The sequence below is a fragment of the Pleurodeles waltl genome, chromosome 3_2, assembly GCF_031143425.1.
Source record: "Pleurodeles waltl isolate 20211129_DDA chromosome 3_2, aPleWal1.hap1.20221129, whole genome shotgun sequence".
Taxonomy (NCBI): Eukaryota; Metazoa; Chordata; class Amphibia; order Caudata; family Salamandridae; genus Pleurodeles; species Pleurodeles waltl.
This window is the reverse complement of record NC_090441.1, coordinates 92,520,110-92,542,756: the sequence shown is the minus strand read 5'-3', so window position 1 is coordinate 92,542,756 and position 22,647 is coordinate 92,520,110. Positions and strand designations below refer to the sequence as shown.

General features: G+C 44.4%; 1 protein-coding gene across 1 annotated transcript in view; it reads right to left on the bottom strand.

Moving 5' to 3' along the window:
• ASL (argininosuccinate lyase) overlaps nt 1-22,647 on the bottom strand; it is a 201,960-nt gene that overhangs the window by 83,190 nt on the left and 96,123 nt on the right. The window contains exon 6 of the mRNA XM_069226880.1: nt 11,211-11,308. Within this exon, the coding sequence (XP_069082981.1) occupies nt 11,211-11,308 (98 nt within the window). The remainder of the gene's footprint in view (nt 1-11,210; nt 11,309-22,647) is intronic.

Genomic DNA, 22,647 nt, shown 5'->3' with positions numbered 1-22,647 from the left:
GGAACATGTACACTGTACTATTATTCTGAGCTCTCACATCAATGATATGGGTTGCACTAGGAGTCTAGTTATACTATCATGGTTTAGTACATGCAGGATGTCATTCTGATGAAACATCACAGGTGACAATGTTTATTCCTCATTTACCAATGGGGCACCTCCTAACAGGTCTTAGTAAGTGTAGCAAGTCTGGCATGTGAAATCACAGCCTCACGATAAGTTGACACTCATTGGAAACCTCAGGATTAATAGTCATGTTCTCAACTTGTCAGACTCTATGTTGCACTTAGGGGTGTATCAAGGGGCATTTGAATGGACAGAGGGCAAAGACCAGAACAACTTACCATCAGGATGGTGGGACTATGGATCTGTAGGTGGCAAGGAACAACCAGCAGGGTATTAAGAGCAGTATAGTGGTACACATATGACAGAGTCACATGTGCATCATCATATGCTACTGCACAGAAGGGATGCCATAAGTGAGTAATATGTCCTGATACACAATATAATGTGTACACCTTTGTACCAATGTTGAGGACTCTACATCTAGGTGTTCCTAGAGGACATTTAACCTTTTGCACTTACACATTGTCACAGGTTAGAGTCTTTCACATTATACACTGACCTTGCAGAGGAATGTACATGAATGTAGTCAGTACTCACCCCCTTGTGGCTGCTGTGCTGCCCTCAAATGCTCATCCAACTCAGGGTAGGCCACTGACAATATGCCGGCCATTAGCAGGGTCAAGGTCTTATGGGCAGCTCTTCCTCCTTGGGAGGACATCCCCAGCTGGGCCTCCGCAGTCTTACAGCCCCATCCTCTCAGGTTCTCCCACAGCTTTCTACAGTGGGTGCTTCCCTGTCTGTGGACCCCAGGATCCGCACTTCCTTCACAATGGCACGCTAGATCCCCTTTCTCTGATGGGCGTTGACCTGCATGGATGACACAGACAAGAGGAGAAAGTCATGTACACATGCTTCATCCCAAAACAAGTATGGTGCACAATCAAGTTAGTGCAAGTAGCCAAACATACCCTTCGTCACACTTTAAACTCTTTTTCAAGTGACCCTCTGCAGTCAAGCCACGTGTGAAGTTTAGTCAGGCATACAACATGCATACCCAGTACCAGGTTTTGTCTAGAAACATATGACTAGACCACAAGTTTTCCCTTAAAATGGTACATCTCTACAACTAATTGTCACACCAACATAGATGTTAATGCTGTAATGTACATATGTGGATCAGGGTACATACATCACACACTACCTATTATGTATCAGGGGAAACAGTCTTTCTATGCACATGTGCACATAACCATCTGCCCACACATGATAGCTCAATCCTTCATTCCATCTACATCATCATAATCTCTACCTTTCACCCATCGGTACTGCATTGGACTCACCTGCTCCTCAGGTGCACCATAGAGCTGTCCATACAGGGGTGGGACCTCCTCCACAAGCTTGTTCAGCTCTTACAGAGTGAAGGCAGGGGCCCTGTCACCTGCAGGATGTGGCATGATTGCTCCCAGAGGCAGTACACAGCAGCTCAGGTCGTGAAAGTCTTGCTGGCAGCAGGGTCAGGAGTCAAGTGAGGGATTGTGAAGAAGATGGCGGTCACGTCCGCCACATACAGGACTGTCACTGCCAGCGGACGTCGCCATTGGCCCAAGTCCGCCAAAGGCAGCAATGTGTTCCAATGGCAATGTCCACCACGGCTGTAACCTCCTACCACCGTGACAACATATGCCGGCGGAGTCAGGTAACTTCCTGCTGTCCTGTACAGTAGGTCAGGCAGCTGCCATTTTAGGGCTCATATATGTATGATGAATTTATAAAAGCTGCGTCATTTATGAAAACTTATATCTGTGACAATGTGTTAAGTGCTGGCTCACTGTTTACAAGTATCAATGCGGATGTCATTAGTAGATGACAATATGAAGAGGGTATAGGTGCAACAAATGTGTTACAGGTCTACTAAGTTGATGTAACTTTCACTGTCAGTGACATGTATCTCCATTTAGAAAACATGCAAGGGTTTAGTGGATTTGAATTGGGTATGCTTTATTTGCCTTACTCTGTCCTGAGTACCACATATTCACTGTTTCATGTGACATGAGTTAGATATATGTGTGACGTTGTTGTGATCATTCTTATGATGTATAGATTGAGTCATTCACATACATTCTGGTGTTGTACCACATAGTTACCCTGGCTTGAGGAGAGCAAGACAACCCAGTGTAACGCCCACTAGCAGACCTGCAGGCCATGGAGGTGCGACATATAATCCAAATATATAGCCTGGATAGGCATACAATTATGGATCTATGTCGCCAGTTGGAGCCAGATCTGATGCCGGACATTCGCAATCCTAATAGCATACCTCCCATCGTTCAAGTCATGTCAGTGCTGCACGTCCTGGCCACTGGGTTCTTTCAGAATACAGTGCCACTAACTACAGAGATGACCCATGTTTAGTCTGTTTTTGAAGGCTGTACTGTCTGCATTGTTAAAATACCTGGACAGCTACATCAGATTTCCCCAATGTGAGGATTTGGCCCATGTAAAGTCAGATTTCTATGCTTTGGGACACATTCCACATGTGGTTGGAGCCATAGATGGCACCCATGTAGCCTCGGTCCCCCCCAAGTGCTAGCGAACAGGTATGTAGGAACAGGAAAAACTACCACATCATAAACATCCAAGTAGTCTGTTTGGCTGACCTATACATTTCCCAAGTTTGTGCAAGGTATGCAGGATCAATCCATGATTCCTTAATCAAGCGGAACAGCGAAATCCCACTGCTGGTGACACGACTAAACACAGAGATGGCCTGGCTGGTTGGTAAGTCATATGTCATGTGTGTCTGTACCTATTTTCCAGCTACCATTTGTGTGAATGTCCAAGATTAAAGCTAGGATTGGTGTTATTATACCTTACAGAGGACTCTGGCTACCCAAACCGTCCTTGGTTATTGATACCAGTGAGGTACCCAACCATGCCAGGGGAAGTCTGCTTCAATGAGCCCCACGGAAGGACAAGGCGTGTCGTAAAGCAGACTTTTGGGCTCCAGAAGGCAAGATTTTGCAGCACAGACAAATCTGGAGGAGCCCTCCTCTACTCACTGTAGAAGGTATGTCAAATAATTGTTACCTGCTGCATGCACCACAACCTTGCCCTGAGACATTATATACCATTCATACCAGATGAGGGGAAAGCCAGCAGATCCTGTTGGTGGAAATGCAGATTTGCCAAGTTAGGATGAGCATGATGAAGATGAAGCTGGAGACGTCAGGACAGATGTAATCAATCAGTACTTCAACTGACTCAAGGTATGTGGTGTGATGTTACAATAGTGATTCCATGGGGTATTGCTGAGGTTATGCATACCATGAAATGTTATTTTTATCACCATCAGTGTGGTCTTAAGTGGCTCCAAAGCCTGTGACTGGGCTATGCCTGCAGAATGTTACTTTGAGTTGTGTACAGAACTGTTATGTACATTGATTATCAAATGCACAATTAAAGTCACATTTGTAGTTACGAATTGAAAATGTGATATGTGTGTTTCACTCTGGCCTATAACGTATCTTTGTCAATCACAGATTTGCAGATTGCCTGTTTGGCTCATCCTCATTTGGCAATCTCAGACAGTGTCACAGGCAGATGGGATTTGCAGACCGACATGAGAAGTGGACATGGATTAAAGCAGGTACTCCACAAATCTAATGCTGAACAGTATGAGTTCTATGTCCAGACTGTCAGGACAGTGGTTTGGAAGTGTCATTTTCCACAAAAAAAACTGTTTGGTATTGGAGGTGGCTCAAATGGTGCCATGTGTGTGTCCATTTGTGTCTAACACATGGCATAATGTGGTATCCAGACCCTCTACCATCATTATGGTTTATGTTGTATGTGACCTAACTTGTGCATAGCTGTCAGTGTGTTTCCTCATTGCAGACCAATGTGCATGTCTCTGAAGACTGACAGAGGTGAGTGGCAGGCCTACAGATACCTGACCATGGTAAGTGGAAGGTTCCATGACTGGGGAGATTAGTACTGACCTCTATCTGTTTCATGGGGTATGTTGTTTTGGAAGGATATGGTATAGGTATGTGATAAGACTTTAACTGATGATACATTTAACAAATCTGTCTGCCTTCTGGGATGGTGATAGACTGACATGCCCCTAACTTTTCTGTATTCTGTGGGTTGGTAGTAAATGACACCTAAGCTGAAAAACGGCAGTCCACAGCATGACTTCACAATGTGCTGATTACCATTCTCCAAAAAACATACGTGGAGATGTACAGGTGACTTTCGTCATGTCTATGTCACAATCTCAAAGCAATATGTATCCTGGTTGTCCAGTACATGTGTGATGACCGTAACAAGGTATAAAATTGGAGAGGAACAATTTGGTGCATTGGTTGTCATGCATGGCAGTTGTATATGGTTGATACATCACACTTACACAGGATCTGTGGGTAAGTGGTATTTATTGGGGAGTGCATAATAAAAGGAGTGATTTGAAACTAGAATTAAGAAAAGTTTACAGTGAATTGTTCAGCCATAGGGGATGAAATCATCAGGGTAGCTGCTACACCATTTGGAGACTCAAGTCCAGTGTCCTTGCACCATAGGAAAATGGAGTTAGGTATCAGAAGAGTCAACAGGGCATGTTAGTGGCACACAAAGGGGACCAATCAAGGGTGGTTCACTTCCTGGCAGTGAGTTTAGTCTTGGCATCAGCTCCTCCTGGATGTCTGGGTGGACGTCCACATTTGCAGGGGGTTCTTCTGCTGCAGAGGGTGGAGTGTCTGAGGCATTCCCTTCCCCTGGCAGGGCCTCGATTCCACTAGCAGCCACAGACGTCGAGGGGCCTGATGTCTTATTGCTAGTGAAAGAGGCCTGATACTGGGAGCCAAACCTACTCAGGGCAGTGTTCACGTCCCTCAGCACCCCAGCAATGGAAGCCGGGATGGCATTTTGGGCCTGCAACTGCTGCATAGCTTCCTGGTGGTTGACCCTCTGCACCTGTCTGATCTCCCCCACCATGGTCAGTACCTGGCCCATCGTGCCTTGGGAATTTTGGTAGATTCCCAAGACTTTGGAGATGGTCTCCTGGTCAGCTGTGTTGCTTGAAGCCCCAATTCTGTGGTCCATACCATCCCTCCCACACACCCTATCCCCACGTGCCTATGCCCCTGGCACAGTGTGCCCACTCCCACTGGTGGCAGGACCATCATTAACAGGGGTGACATTAGGAAACTCCGGTACCTGTACTGGGGGGCACACATTAGATGAGACTGTCCTTGGGACACAGGTTTGGGGGTGAATGGTTGCCTGTGATGTAGTTGCAACAGGGCTGGGAGGAGTCGTTGTGAGCAGGGTGAGTCTGACAGTTGTTGACTGACCATGTTTCCCTGATGTTTCCCTGATGGGCCGGCTTCGTCCTCAGTGTCCAGATATCCAGGGGTGTTTTAATGACTGAGGCGTTTATCCAGAGGGGTAGTGTCAGTCTTGGGTGTCCTCTCCATGTTGGGGAAGGCAAGGTTACCTATAGGAGAAGTTGAACACACAGTTGTTGTAAGTGATGGAACTAGTGATGTATAAATTAGAGTACTAAACATGGTATGCAAGATGAACACACTGCCTTTACATGATCCCCTGACATGACAATGACTGTTGCTATTTAATCTGGGTTAGTTCAATGTGGGACACAGTGATATGCAATTGCTTACAGCATGCTCCATGCTCTTGGAGTATGTTGGTGTTTAGTTGGCTGATAATACCCTAATATCTTGTCTGAGTGCAGCCATGACAATGTACATTCCTCTCCAGGTAAGGTGTATTGCTTCACTGAATCAACTAGAAGCTGAGCAATGCAGGATGGTGTCAGAGCTGTCACACAATATAGGTGTGACATTTTGACCTGGGCCTCTATTGGGATGTACTGCAAGTGAATCCAGTTTGCCATTCAGGTGTCCCCCCCCCCAGGTGGGTATATGACATCATTAGGGTATTAGTTTGGTATGGAACACAATGTGATTTGCTTGTAATGGTACTGGGCCACTGCATAGCTGTCATTGCCATGAACTGTTAAATGGTGGACGATTCAGGATGGATTACTTTGATTGTTAGTTTCACATGCACTACATTTCACATTTAGTGCACTGATCTGGTTTTGTTCATGGTGCAACATTGCCTTCTGGGAGTCTTAGTGCTGTCAGTTCCCATTACTTCACATGCCCTTCCCAAACACTGTGGCCCAAGGTGAGTTTACCTGACATGTGGCAGGGCAGTGATGGCTGTTAGGAGCTTTGGAGCAGGGTATGGTGGGTGGTTTGGTCACTGGGGGTGGGGAAAGGTGATGAGTGTGCATGCAAGACAAGAGTGTTTGGAAACATGAATGTTGTTGTGACTTACCCGACTCCACTCCCCCAGGTATTCCTGTCAGGCCCTCAGGATGCAGGATGTCCAAGACCTTCTCCTCGCATGATATGAACTGTGGGGGAGGAGGTGGGAGACCACCGTCAGTCTTGAGGACCGTCAGCTGGTGCCTGGCGGCCATGGAACGTACCTTACCCCTGAGGTCGTTCCACCTCTTCCTGATGTCCTCCCTTGCGCGTGGGTAACTGCCTACTGCATTCACCTTGTCGCCTATCCTTTGATGTTTGCTGGACCTGTGCTCCGGATAGATATGGCTCTACCCTGACAATTTCGTCCACCATGACCCTTAATTCATCATCTGTGGAACATGGATGTTTTTGTGGGGAAATTGTAGTGGTAGTAAAGATGGTAAGGTAGTGAAAAAAGGATGAAAAATGTTAGTGATGAGGTGTGGGCGCTGTGATGTGAGTGGGTGACGGTTGTTGAGTGTAATGTGTAGGGGTGCCTATTGTTTGTTTAACTAGATATAAATGTATTTGCTAGTGTCTGGCTGTGACTGGTTTGCTAGTTGCAAAGGAGTGTGGGTTGTGTAGGGTGTGTTTTATAGTGCAGTGTGTAGGTGTGTGGATGTGTATCAGGTGTGGGGTATTCGAACTATCCAATGTGGTGCAGTGTTCTGACTGATGTGATTTCACACTGCCGCGGTTCACACAGCCAACTGTTTTCTGCCATGGGAGAACCGCTCTTGTGATTTGTGGATCGTAATTAGGTCAGTGATTTCTATCGGGCTGGTGGTGCTGGTGGTTTAATCCGCCTTTTTCCTGTCCTCCAGTGCTCTGGAGGTTTCAAGAAATTGGCTGTTTTTTGGCGGTCTGAGCTGTGTGCCTCTTCATATGTTGGTCAGATGACTGCCAACATGGTGGTCTTTTGGCGGCCGCCACCACAGCGGTCTTACTGTCAGACCACCAAATTCGATCAGGCCCAGAGTTTTAATTTATGACTCCACATAATGTGAAAATTTGCTCCAAAGCAGGAAACATGTCTGTGACTATTTTGGATTATAATCATCCTTGTTTCATATAGCCATTTGTAAAATCCTCCTCGAAAGATAGATACAACCTGATGGGTTAGCCTCATGCCTTTTGCAATTTTCTTCTTGTGTAAGATTTTTAAGAAGCCTACTGTCTTATTTTAGAGCTTGGCACATGTAGAACAGCAGAGTAGATCAGTTCTATGTTTTCCATTTGTGGTCTGGAAAGAGTGATTGACAATTAAGTTAGCAGTGGTGGTCGTGCAAGATGGCTCTCTTGAATCTGGAGCTCTTTGTGTTCCTGTCTGCAGGAGGCCTCTGCTGGTGTTTCTAGATGGACTGTTCCATGAGGTTGAGGGTCAATAAGGAATATACAGGGCTTTCCTCTATAGAGGAACACAATGAGCGATGGAATGGTATACAGAGCAACTGCCAGGGGTTTTGCCTTTTTTCATGCATTCCTGCCATCACCTTTTGTGTGTTTCATTAACCTGCAGCTAGGCTTGTTTAAACTCTGTCGGTGGGTAGATAATTTCCCATGAGTTTATTCCCATCCATCTGAAAGCCTTGGTGGGGTTGTCAAATGGAGATTCTGGAGAGCCACAGAGCTGCGACTTTTTTGTGTTAAATACATTAACTTCTTTTAATATGACAATGTTACACCAGTTAGCTTTTATAACCAATTAAGTGATTGATGGGCAAGTCCAAAATAATTTTGAAGAGGATCCTACTTGTGCTTACTACTTTAGGTTAAAACTTCAAAGTTCAAAAGTACAGATTTTTGTTGCTGAATCCATTTTAGTGGCTTAGACATAAAAAACATAAATTAAATGTTATGGGAAAAGACATCATAGGCTTCATTCCCATATGGCCATCAACATCCTGCATCAAGGCAAACCCTTCTGTGGCTCTCTTCTCGTGCAGTCATCCCTGTATTTTCCAATGTCCCTAGATTTAGTGACTAGGTGAATACTTGGGCTTGTTCCTATTGATTTCCTCTTCCAAGAGAGATGTTCGACATGTTATTCTTGAGCAGCTACAATCCTCAGATATAGTCATGAAGCCTAAATCATAGGTGGACCAAGCTGATTACACTGCTCATAAAATTAGAATACACCACTGCAGACTAAAGTCCATGCATATGCAAATCCCATTTCAATACAAGCTATGAAGCAGGTCATCCCCAGCCACATTCCACACCGTATTTGCTGCCTCTGCCAGTTCACCCATCTGAGCACGATAGGCCAGCAGTCCTCGTTGACTCACTCCAAAAGAAATATTCAATATATTTAGTGGTGTGGCCCAAATACAAATAAACCAATCAGCCTCAGGACAGTAAGCTTCAAATGAAGGGTCCAACGTAGATCTGAGCAACATAAAAAGACTGAGTTGCAAAAACGGAACAATGTAGAACAAGCATTTGCAATGCAATAGGTCTCGTATTTACTTGAGTTGGAGCTATTGGCATTGCAAACTTGTAACTGGACTTCTTTTGCCACATTAATTGGTCAACCCTGCTGTTCTGCACTGTTCGGTCTGTGAGTCACCTCTACGAGACACATACTGCTGGCACCACACCAGTTTTCAATTGAATAGAAACAACTGACAAAGTGCTTGTTCTTGCCCACTACAAAAGTGACAACACCTTTTTTACCAGCATCCCAGTCTCCACATTACCCGTTGTGAAAGACAGCTCTGGCTCTCATTCTTGACTGAGTCATCAAAGCACTGAAACATACAATCTTATATCTCTCACTCTGAGGGTCTTGCACTGATTGTCTCCCAGAGCCAGCTGGAAGATGTGAAACTACATGTCCCAGAATGCAAAGTCAAATACACCCCCAAAAAACTGAATATTCTGAAAGTGTCACATGTCACTTGGCATATAATATTATTTTAGATGAGCCCTTGGCAGAAACAATATTTTTAAAACCACTGTAGACTCAGGAAGAAATGGGTTGCTCGGTTAACCCTGCAGTTAACACTGATTACAAATCCGAAAGGGCTCAAGGATGGCAGCTTTCAGCGGAGGGTCACCCGTGGCACGGCCTGCAAAGGAGAGGGTATAGGCTGGGCACTCAAGCAGTGTGCGAGCATTGAGAGGCCACAGAGAGCAAATGTCTAAAGTGATGGATGCAGTTTGGGATATCATAATCTTACTGACGAAGTGGGAGGAAAATGTAAGGATGTGCAAAACCTGATGAAAGCCCACAGCTGAGAGCAGGGAGCAGTGTCAGACTGGGGTGTTTGTCGTGGGGGCAGGGCCTCTCTCACATATCACAGACTGGGTGCAGAATGCCATGTCACATCAGTGTATTAACTGCCAGCGGTTTGTCGTCTGCATGGGTGTGGGAAAACAGATTCATAGAAAGAAAGATTTGTGAACACTGCTGGTAGTAAAATATTGTCTGCTGGGTCCACTTTCAAAGGAAACCTATCTTTATAGTACTGAATGAGGATACGCAGGTGCACACTAGGCAATTTCTTCTTCAAGTCCGTTGTTCTGTACACCTAACATGCCAGCAAAACAGAAGCAAAATGCCCAGGTGGAACAGCGTATATTTTATCTTTGTTTCTTTAGGTTTGTAGGTTATAGAATTACGCTCATTTTTTTTTATGTGGACAGGCTAGCTCTCACTGTAACTTGGAAACAGGATGTGGCGCTTAGGTCAGAGTCACCTCCTTTAGAGGTGGGCGAACCAAGTTTGAGTCTCGGCATCCAATCAACATCCTGTGATTCTGAGCAAATCACAAAAGATCCCTGTACCTTAAAAAATGAATACAACTTTTAGAAACGTAACTGGTGCTCAGGCAAAGAGTTTTGGGCTGACTCAAAATAAAATTGACGGCAAACAAAGCATGATCACACTAGAGGACGTGTGGCAATGTGTATGTGCAGCGCCGGCTGCCGCAAATCTCAAGGGGAGAGGTGGGTGTGGGTTGGGATAGGGACATGGGAAAAGTACAAAAAATAATAATAATAAAAAAAAATAAAAAAAAACAAGCGTGATCGTGTAAAACCTTGAATTCGCTGAGGCGCTTGGATAAAGAATAGAAGTAGACTGGGTGTCATGCAAAGCGCTCGATTACTGCCCAGCGAGATCGTGCTGTGTAGGAAATAAAAAGTAAAAGTAGTCCAGAAACCATGCGGAAAACATGGAGCCTCGTATGCTTTCAGTTTTTGGCCAGTGCGCTTGTGGAGAGTTTAACACCGGAAAAGGCATGACTGACGTATGCATGCCTTTCAAAAATGAAATCAAGAGCATTTTAAAAGGCAAGCCCAATAACGAATGAAAGTGATGGGCGTGACATGGGCATGATCAAAACCCCTAAAGAAAGACAACAGGTCGGAAGCGCGTGTGCGCTTGACCTAAAAAGCACATGGGCAGAACACAAATAAAAAAGTAAAGTCCATATGAGGGAATATCATAGAGCAGTCCAGAACCCAAAGGCAGCTAGATTCACAACTCAAATTAACCAATTTCAAACAAATCTGGCAAACTGTTTATAATTTTCAGGAAATTTAAGACCCTAAGGCACTAAAGAATGCTCAACTTTGATCTCAGCAACACTTCAGCAGAGTATTATGAGTTGTCGCCCTACATAAGGTCTTCAACTCAGCTTTCTAGATTGAAGCAAAGAGGAGGGAATAGGGACCGGACAGCACAGTTTCAGGACAGAGGAGAAATATAAGGGAGTGAAAGAATCAAAAGGAGTCTAGAACTACCACATGCAGTGAAAATGGCAAAACAATTCTTCTCTTACAGTCTGAAAAGAAGAAACTTACATCGCTGCGCGATCGATCATAGCCCGGATCAACTGCATCAGGTGAATGGCCAGAACGGAACATGAGCCTCGGAGCCACAACCTCATGTCTGTTACCACCTGAAAGAAAACCTTCATCAGAAACGCTCATTCACAGTCACAGTGCTCTTTGTGAGACGCTTTTAAGCTGAGTAGCAGCTACTTACTACTGAGCCATATAGGTGGTTTATCCACAAACGAGGTGCTGAGAGAAAGTGTCTGAGCTAGACAAATGTATAACGTAATGTTATGACTTCTTAAAATTTATAATGATCCTATGGTAGTTTTTACTACTTTCAGACAAATATCTGAAAGCACATTTTATTTCACAAAAGGATCAGTCTGGCTAAAAATTATGCTTCCATATCGTGTGAGCTTTGCCACAATGGGAGTAAGGGGAGGTTGTTTTTCGGTGTACATTCCCATACAGAACACAAATGGTGCATGCAGTCAAGACACTACAGCAATGTCAGCTCCCATGCACTGTTACATTGCAACTAGGAGAGCAATGTTCATAGTGCAGCCAGATGAAGTGATGGTGCACTGAAAGGTGAATGCACAGGGACAGCACTATGTCTGCTAAATAAATTAGATAAGTAAAGGAAACACACAATTGTTAGATAGACAGATGCTAAAAAGATTGATACACAATAAATAACAATTTTAAAATTTAAATAACAAAGCATTAGCATTAGTCAGGTACCCTGGCCACCTGTATGCATGTGCTCAATGCTGTCGCCGGCCGAAAACAACTTCAGAATTCAACTTTCAGTAAGTCTGTAGATTCATTTACTAGAACTGTGGATTACAGGAAAAATAGTGCATGTGGAACCCCAGCAACAGCCAAGGAGTCAGACTGGCAGGAGAGGTAGTACGCACTAACACTTCATTTCAGAAGTTCAAGGATCAGTCTCTGTTAGGACAGGAATGTCTCCTGCATGGTGCACAGCAGTGTCCCCTGCCTTGTGTGTTTGAATGTAGTATCTGCTATCCTAGGTTTTGGGGTTTTGGATTTTGGCTTTAGTCTCACAGTTAACCAGTGTGTAAACCGAGAAATAGACTGGCCCTTGACTTAAGAAAGGTTCTGGATTTCTCTTGGACAATGAGATGAGCCCTAGGGGAACCCCTCATAATGACAGATGGACTGCTGCCCCGGTCATGGGTTTCACACATGTAGCACAATGGCGGCAGCAGCAGACTATGTTTTGTAGTGATTATGAGCTGACCAGGACTTTTTAGATGTGTTGTTTGAGGGTGAATCTACTGTTCCACTCACCCAAAGTTCCACTGCCCACCTTGAACCCAGAATCCTAGTGCAAAGATCCCATGAGTCTGAGCATGTGCATGTATGCTGCTGGAAGGTAAACATCCTGAACAACTAGGTCTAAACCACTACTTGCCTGAACCACTACTGCTAAACAACTAAAAAGTCTCTACAACTAAGTACTGAACAACTACTGTCTAAACAACAATTGTGCCTGAATAACAATTGCCTGAACAACTAATTTTAAGGTAAGGTTTTCTTTTTTTTTTTTTTATGATTTATTAGTTGTTCAGAATATATATCAAAATTAGTTGTTCAGGCAATTGTTATTCAGGCACAATTGTTGTTTAGACAGTAGTTGTTCAGTACTTAGTTGTAGAGACTTTTTAGTTGCTTAGCAGTAGTGGTTTAGGCTATAGTTGTTCTGTTGCATATTTCTGCTGGAAAGGTGTGCAATGCATGGGTGTGTGAGTGAACGCAAGTGCCAAATGAAAAGAGAACCAAACCCAACCGGTTCTGAAAAGACAAACTGGGAATCATACCTTTTCTGCCAACTCTGAATAAAAGTGGGAGCAGCTGACTGCTTGCTGTTCCAGTTCCAAGTTCTCTTTGAGGTAAAAGGGGATTCACCTAATAGTACTTGAATGACTGTACAGCCAAGGGCTGGTGTCTTCCAGACAGCCATTCCCCCAAGGAAAGGGAGCGCACAAAGCTGATATCATCCCAAAAATATCATAGGCGCAAATACCATAAAAAAATGTGCTACAGAATATTGCAGGTAAGATTTATTGTTTAAGCGTTTAATACAGTTTTTTTGATACAGTTTATATTATTATTTTTAATGTTTTATGATTGTGTTTTAAATTATTAATATGCAAATTTTAGTTGCTGCATTTGTTTGGTGTTTTTTTGTTTTGCTAATATTTTTAAACTGTTGTTTTGAGTTCCTTTTATTTTTTGATAATTAATGGTGGCCTGTTGGGGTTTGTAGAGAAGTAGGGAGGGAAATATTTATATATTTACATTTTTTATACCATTTTAATTAGTTAACTCAATTAATAATTCTGTAAAGTATTTAACTGTAGCATGATTTAAGGCCTTTTTATGAGGCTGGCGGTCCAAAGGCCCCTGCACTGCCCATGCCCATGGCATGGCATGGGTAGTGCAGGGGTCCCTGTGCCCAGCACTCTCGAAATGCGTACTATCTGCTGTGCAGTCAGTGTACCTTTTGAGGGTTCTGGTGCCCCCTGCATGAGACAGCATTGCCGCTGGCTCTATTATGCCGCACCTTTCCCACTGGGCTGACCGGTCAGCACAGTGGGTAAGTCCCGTAATGGGGCTAGCGGGGAGGTCGCCTGCACTGCAGTGACCTCCCCATAGGGAGTTTGGCAGACGGATGTTTCCATCCACCAAACTTATAATCAGCCCCTTAGTGTCTATCACTAAAATAGTATTTATTTTTTCCAATTGGTTAATTATCACTTACTTAAACATTCAGATTAATATTTTAATCTATTTAAAATTTGGTAATGCTTTTTTTGCCTCAAATTTGATATTTTATTTTAAATTGATATTTACATTTTTTAATTATGCAAACTGAACTAATTAAATTCATGTATTTCCTTCTCTGTTATAATTTTTTTCAAAGATTTACTATTTGCAAACGTTTTTGCTGTGATTGATTTACACGTTTCACATTTGTGGGTTTTGGGGATTATAGGGTAGTAGAATAGGAATAATCTTTACTGTACATTTGTTTGATTGGTAAATAATCTTCAAATTGGTAATTTAAAAATAACTTTTTGAAAAATATTTTGAAGTAATTTAGATAAGTTTTTTGTTACTTATAGAATTTGCTTTTTTTAAATAAAAATTCATATTTTTTTTATTCATTTTTAAATGGTGAAATGTTTAAGATATATTTTACAGTAATTATGTATTTTTTCAACACTTTCCTGACTGTTATTTTAGTTGGAGTGGGAACAGCAAATCTGCCCCTCTCAACAAAAAAAAAGTCCAACACTTTCCATATTACTGCGTAAGTTGGAGTGGGAATGGTAAATATGACCCCTCCAAAGTCCAGTGCTTTCCATACAGTTACTTACGTTGGAGTAGGAATAGTACATCTGACACCCTACAAAGTCCAGAATAGTAAATGTAACCCCTTCAAATTCCAAGATTTTCTTTACTCTTGCTTAGGTTGGACGCCCACCCCTGCAAAGTCCAATACTTTCCTTAAAATTGCTTAGGTTGGAGTGGTAAGAGTAAATATGACACCTCCAAACTCCAACACTTTCGCTTCAGTATTTTGGGTTGGAGTGGGAGTAGTAATTGTTGTCCTTCTAAAGTGCAATAGTTTCTGAACATGATTTTTGTTTGAAGATGAAAATTATACTTCCATATATTTTGGATTGGCTTTATTTATGCTTTTGGTTTTATTTTAATTTTAATGGAGATTAATATTTATTGTTTATTATTTCTTATGTCTTTATTTTAAGTCTTTTTGTTTTCATGTTTTGGTGATTTCAATTTACAGTATTTTTTAATGAAACTTAGTACTGTTATTTTTTAGAAATTTAAGATAATTTAAATGTGTTTTGAATATGCAATCTTTGTTTTGTAATCATACTGTAGATTTGTAATAGCGTTTAATCTTATTATAAATGTACATTATATATATTTGGTGATTTTAAAACTAGCTACTATTAATATTTGCTTTAATGTTTTAAAATAATAACCTAGTTACATATCATATATTAAATAAATATATATGTCTTTATTTACATTTATATTCAAACATTATATGTTTCAAAATAGGGAAAAAAATTCTATATGTGTTGCTACATAAATATATATTATTGTTAAGTTATTATATTTATAAATATATTTAAACATGTATACTACCTATATAATTCCAATATTTAGAACCACAATATTTTGTATGCAATATTTTTGAAGCTTAATCAATCAATTGTAACCTTTATTTTTTGTTAAAAACCATATAGATAAGAAAAGATACAAATACATGAAATACAAAACATTACTGCAGAATATAAAAAGCAAATATCTACAACTAAAACTGGCATTCATCCAATAAAACAAACATGTTATTGCTCTACTGATTTCCAAATATATACTGCAGCATTTAAGAAGTTGGAAATCCCAAAACATGTACTATCACATATTACCATCTGTATGCATTTGGAGGTATAAGAGAGCAGCTCAACAAGAACAAAACTGAACGTTTTAACAAAGGTATCAAATACTGTTTATGAATATGCCTAAAAAACTGACAAGTGACAAAATAAAGTAAAATGCAAGAACACCCGACTCAATATGTTCACAGGGGCAAGATTGTCGTTCTTTAGAAATGACCCATTACTTGGTAAAACATGAAAGAAAAGGAACTGTACTTAATCTAAAACGAGTTATTAATAACCTTTGTCTGGGGTTATGTAGTTGAATAATGTAAGGCACAATAAATAAAAGCATATCCTGTCTAACAGTGGGTTTCATTAACTCAAATTCCTCCCTTAGTATAGTTTTAAAATCAAGAAAGGTTGCCCTAACCCATTTGGCATCTTGTTTGATCCTTGGTTTCTGCCGGTCAGCCCAGCGGGAGAGTCATGATAGGTCCAGTGGGGAGGTCGCCACTTCAGTAGCGGCCACCCTGTCGGGAGTTTGGCAGACAGGTGTTCCCATCCGCCAAACTTGTAATCAGAGCCTAAGCCTTTAGAAATGCTTTATTAACAGCTGCCTTTGTCTTACACCATACCCCATATAAATTTGGCCAAGCTCTTCATGGCAAATAAAACTAGAACTATAATGAGGGAGAGCTAAAAGGTGTCAAAAAATCTGTTATCTTCATGTTGTAGATCAGACACCTTTTCATAACCCCAGATACTTGCAGTATGGTGCCTAAGCCTGATCAAAACCCATATTGAAAGTCAAATATATTATTTTCTTATGCCTAAGTAGACAGCCATTCCATCAAAACTCTTCCAGCCACTTTGACTACAAATTTGATTAAAGATATTGGTTGATAAGCAGGAGCACCTTTATTACCTTTCTTGAACGTCTGTACTGTAATGGACTGAGACCAACATCCTGGAAGGTAACTATGAGGAGCAGTATTTAATTTCTATGTTAAAAGTGGGGCTCAAAGTCATTATTATGCATGTATCGGTCCATAGGGACCCAATCAGGTCCCAGTGCTGTCAATTTGGGACTATTATTAACAGCTTTGGTTCTCCTTCTAAAGTAAAGAGGCGAGGAGTAGCAACAGATAGCTCGGAAGGAAGAGAATCAACAAATGAAGAGACACAAGCGGTATCCTTAGCCAAATATATCCTACTAAAACATACAACCTAATCAGCTGCTTGAATCAAACAGACAAGCTGAGGCGGATTATTCTCTCCTAAAAAGGGAGAATTGATGACTCTTCAATAAAACCCCTGGTCGTTTAGGGCACATTTGGCCTCTAATTCGTCCCAAGCCTCCCTTCTAAGTTCTGTTTTCCTGGACTTAATAACTTATTTATAATCAAAGTCTGCTTACATTTAAAATGGAGATTACAGAGTGAAAGAGAGCAAGCAATGTCAAGCCATTTGTTGGTACATGTGTATTACTTGTAATTGTTGTTTTATAGAGTATGATTTGATGCAAAAAATTATAACATTAATAGATGATTAGCTTTTATATCTGGACAAAGTACGTCCGTATATCAACTGGTTATCAGATTAGTTAAAGAGGTAGGATTTACCAGAGGCCAATGGATTCTGGAACCACTGTCAACAGTCCTTTCAACCATTGGGTATTTCGAAGAACCTTTAGCTTTAAAATTAGACCAATCAAGGGCAATATAAAGGGGATGTGATCAACCAGGGCGTTCACAATAATTTGAAATTTAACACATATATTTCGGAGCCCTTCAGAAATAAAAATATAAACTAATGTATTACGTGTCTTAATAAACTCAAGGGAATAATAACGATTAACATTGTTCGTTAATGTGTGAAAGGCTTCCCCACATGCATCATGACGGAAGCAAAATAAGCAGCACAGAGTTATAACTGACAAGGCAAATCTTTTGACACAAGTGTTTATTAAAATCACCCATAATCATTAAAAATAAAGGGAAATTACATGTGCACCTAAATTCTTCCAGAGAAGTGCATAAAGATTTAAAATAACAAATACAGTTTTTTTGATGAGGGGAGGGGTCTCATTGTTAAGTTTAACCGCTAACAGATTTTTTTATTTTTGAATTCAAGTAAAATAGCTTGAAAATCAGAGGATTCCGTAGCTAATGCGGATATGGTACAATTTATTGACACAGATACCAAGGTTAGTAAACTACCCTCAGGTCTTCTGAACTAGAGGGGATACCTGGAACCACTAAGGAACCATAGTGTGTCTTTATAAATGAATACCTGTTCAACTGTAGCTCTTTCATCATTTATGGGGCCCACAACATTAGTTAAGAAGCTGAAAATTGAAGAAGTAGAAGATCAATCTTTAATTTCCAATGAAACAATTGTAGCTTTCCTTTTCCCCCAAAGATTAAATAAGAGGGTTCCTCTAGGCTCAGACAGGTGTGGACAGGCCTAGTCTTTCTTGGAGCACAGCCCTGCTGCTTCCCGCACAAGTCCCATGCAGTGGGAGATGTGAAAGCACTATATAGCGCTAGGCAGGCTCTTGTCCTCCTCATCCCCCCTTAAGCAGATAAGCATGACATGTGTAGTCCAGACCCAACAGGCAACAAAGTGGGAATCCTGTGAAGCTGGAAATGTGACGTTGTTTACAGAGCTAAGTGGGGTCTTGTCCTTCTCCCCCTTGAGGATATGAGTACAGGAGGTGTTATTCAGACCATCCTATGCCAGCAGGTACAAAGTGAGCATCCCACGCAGCTGGAGACGTGAAAGAACTTTGTGTGGCTCTGGGCGGGGTCTTGTCCTCCTCATCTTCCTCCCCTTTGAGCATGAAGCCTGAGAGGTATAGTTCAGACCTTCCTATTCCAGCAAGCAGCAAAGTGAGTGTAGTTTACATTATTAGTGTCTAAACTCTATACTCTTACCACAATATTTTTGCTGGGATATTTGTGTACTGTGATATTTTTGATCAAACTGTAATGACTTAGAAGCATGTGAAGGCACATAACCTGGAGTCCAATCTGAAGGAAGAATTGCTGACTTCTCCTGGACCCAAGGAACCTTGCCTGAGAGAGATGGAAGGACAGGGCCAATCATGCAGGAGGAGTGGCCTGTTCGAAAAGGACTATAGAACTTTCCCTGGTCCGTCCAACATAGACTTGCAACCTGAGTGATGAACACAGTCAAGAGCAATGACTAATCTGTGCAGCTTTGTCTGCAGTACCGTGGCATGGACAACATGTGCCTGCTGGTGTCTGTGTACTATCTCTTCTGTCATGGCCCTCAAGAGACTGAAGCTTGTGTGACTGAGTGGCTAGCTGGACTAAAGCAGAGATAGTTATCGGTCTTTGACACCCACTCTGGCACTGCCAGCTCGTACCTCCCTGCCTTAGTTAAGCTGGAGGCCTGGGGTCTCACCTTTATTTCGGAGCGTGTGCTGGAGTTGCTGGGGATAGAGAGGGACACCCATTGAGGAAGTGGGAAGCGGCCTGGAGACATAGGCGGTCATTCTGACCCTGGCGGTTGTAAACCGCCAGGGCAGAGTGCCGCGGAAGCACCGCCAACAGGCTGGCAGTGCTTCCAGGGGCATTCTGACCGCGGCGGAAAAGCCGCGGTCAGAAACCGTTCCCGCTGCCCCAGGGAATCCTCCACGGCGGCGCTGCAAGCAGCGCTGCCATGGGGATTCCGACCCCCTTCCCGCCATCCTGTTTCTGGCGGTTTTCACCGCCAGAAACAGGATGGCGGGAACGGGTGTCATGGGGCCCCTGGAGTGCCCATGCCACTGGCATGGGCACTGCAGGGGCCCCCTAACAGGGCCCCATTGAGATTTTCAGTGTCTGCTTGGCAGACACTGAAAATCGCGACGGGTGCAACTGCACCCGTCGCACACCAGCAACTCCGCCGGCTCCATTCAGGGCCGGCATCCTCGTTGCTGGTGCTTTCCCGCTGGGCGGGCGGGCGGCATTTTGGCGGTCACCCGCCAGCCCAGCGGGAAAGTCAGAATGACCGCCGCGGTCTTTTGACCGCGGTACGGTCTTCTGGCGGTCCCGGCTTCCGCCGCCGGCGGGGGTCAGAATGACCCCCATAGTCTGGCTGCATCCTGGACAATCCTTGCAACGCTATGTTGATGAAGCAGAAGGAATCCAAAGCAGGGGAGAGCCTACCAGCCCCCTCCTTCATGGGTGGGAGCTGTGCCCCAGCCAGGCGCCTCTCAATGCAGAACATAGGCTTTACAAAGCTCTTTGTTGCTGTGCAAAATTTGAAAATGTCTCTGGAATCGAAATTGGACACACTGATCAGACATTGGCATCATGCAAGAGGAACACAATAAAGTGAAGGTGAAGGTGGCCAAACATAAGACCATAATGGGTGAGCTGCAGTCCACTGTGGCCAGAAAGCAGGCACAAACTGTGGCCCTGCAACAGGAGGGATACTTGCTTTAGCACAGAGGGGACGATGCAGCGGGCCGATCACACCACAATAATATTGGGGAGGGTGAGAATACCTGAGAGAATCGAGGGCCCGAGCATGGACCTGTACATGGAACAATGGTTGGCACAAACTGTCTTCAGAGGTGGGACATCCATTTTGTTTTCTGTGGAGCAGGCACACTGAGTATCCATCAGGGTCCCCTAGGCCCCCAGCCTGGTGCACCCCACACCTGTAGTGGCACGTTTTTCCAATTTACATGACCGGGATTACATTCTGCAAATTGCCCGCATCAAAGGCCTCTGGCAGGTGGTAAGCCACAGTCACTATTTTCCTAGACTATACGGTGGATGTACAGAAACAGAGAGCCTCGTATTACTCAGCGAAGCAAAGCCTCAGACAACTGGGGCTTAAATAAATATGCTTTAATATTCCTGGCTAAACTCAGGGTCCTAGAGGGAGCGAAGGTGTTTCTCTTTCAATCGGAGCAAGGGACCTGGGAGTGGCTGGAGGCCAGGGGAGAGTGTCAACCATTGGACCAGGCTCAGACAGATGAGGCATGAAGACACTGATTAACTAATTGGCCCTTAGGCTTCGGACGCGGCCGTCCAAGGAACAGGCAGCACATGAGAATGCAAGTGGTGCTGAACTAGAGAGGGGGATCCCTGGCTCTGTCACTTCAGACACCACTGCGGCGCCATCACTGTATGGCTCCCTCTGGATGAGATCCCAGAGGCTTTATAAAGGGGTCCCAGGGAACCCCAATGATGGCGGATCACCTATAATGCTTTATACTTTATGCTTCTTGAGGTGGTGGATGCCACCGACGCCCACGGCTGTGGTGATGGGAACCAGATATGTTGAACTAATAGGTTGGGGAGGATATCACACTGGGGAGGCACAAAGGGAGGCATGGGACACCTCAGTGTTCTTAGTACTTGCCATGCAACACTGCACGCCAACCGCAGGAACCTTATTTTGGTTAATAGTATTGTGTATGGGTTGTTGACAGATGCAGCACTTTTGTGCAACGGCCTGGGAAGGGGAGCTCAGGGGAAATATTTTGTATGATTCCTTGTGTGTGCTGTTATGTGTGACGGTCCCCGCTCTTGTTCCGCTATACTAATTGTTCTCGGGGGATCAGGCATACAGATTTAACATGGCGTCACAAGACTATAGACTGCTCACGTGGAACATGAGAGGCATGGGTACATATATTAAGCACAACAGGATCTACGCTTACTAAAGGAGATGCCAGGTATGCTTTGTATGTCTGCAGGAGACACACCTCACAGAGGGGGAACTTTCCTAACTGTGCAGGAATGGGTGGAGTGGGGTTTTTGTCATGACCTATGCGGGCTATGCCAGAAGAGTACTGGTGTGGGTATCCCCTGGTGTCCAATTCATAGTCTCCCATAGTACAATAAACCCTAAGGGCGGCCTTGTGGTGGTGGGGGTGTTGAACGGGACATCAGTATCACTGGTGCGGGGGGGAGGAGCCAAAATGGCGGCCGGGAAGGTCGCTTGATCCGAGCGCTCCGTCCCCGGCTCGGCCAAATCATCCTGAAGGGCGCCCCTCGCAGCGTTGCTGCAGCAGCTGGGGCGGCAACCCGATTGAGGGGAACCGGGGCTCTTGCTGTGGACCGGGCGCGGCCCGCAGGGTGCGGCGGAGCCGAGGCTGGATCGCGGGGACCTGTGTCGGACGCTGGGACCGGTGAGTGGAGCTGCTTCGGCAGCTCCAGACGCGCTTCTGCTTCGCGCGGCCGGCCCCTGCACTCCACACTCGCGGCCGCGTGTGATGAAAGAAAACGACCGCGCGAGTCAACAGGGTCCCCCGCACTGCACCCCGAGGCGTGGGCGGCTGGAGCTGGCCCGGGGGGAGCAGAGACGCCATTTTGAACACCGCAGCAGCGAGTCGCGAGGAAACACAGTCAAAAATAAAAGAAGGGCACTCCTGCCCTGAAATAAAGCACTTTACAGCCAACAGCTCAGGAGGGAGCAGTGGCCTTTGGACAGGAGCCTGCACCTTGCAGCAAGGGGGGAAATCTGGGGGGACCAACTCGACCCACGCAGAGGGGACACTCCTGAACCCCCAACCAACCCTCCCCCTCGCTGCCCCATCATCATCGCAACCCACCCGCGCCCCCTGAGATGGAGACAAGCGCTTGAACCTTAAAAGAAAAAGTGTGCTAGACCAATAAGCGCTGCAGGCCTCCATAAGCTCGGGCCGGACAGCCTACGCTGCACAGACGGCTGGTGCATGCTGGGGGCGCTAGGGTCGCACCAGTGCCCCTGCGGTTGGCACTTGCTTAAATCGCCCTGCACTGCGTGGAATCTACCCGCGGCCTCTGACATCCGCCCCACTCCTCGGCCCATTACGCCGCCTGCCTCGGCCTTCAATCACGTTCCCCCTTTCTCTGGGGAAACCTTCGGCACCAGGCCCCGCCGCCACCTATGAGGGCGAGAGCGCTCTCCTCCAGCTGTTACGCTCCCCACATACATTGAGGCGCCCCGCGGATGGTCCCATGGGGACTCAACGCCGGACTGTCGCGAAATCCAGCGGCCGCTGCACCTGT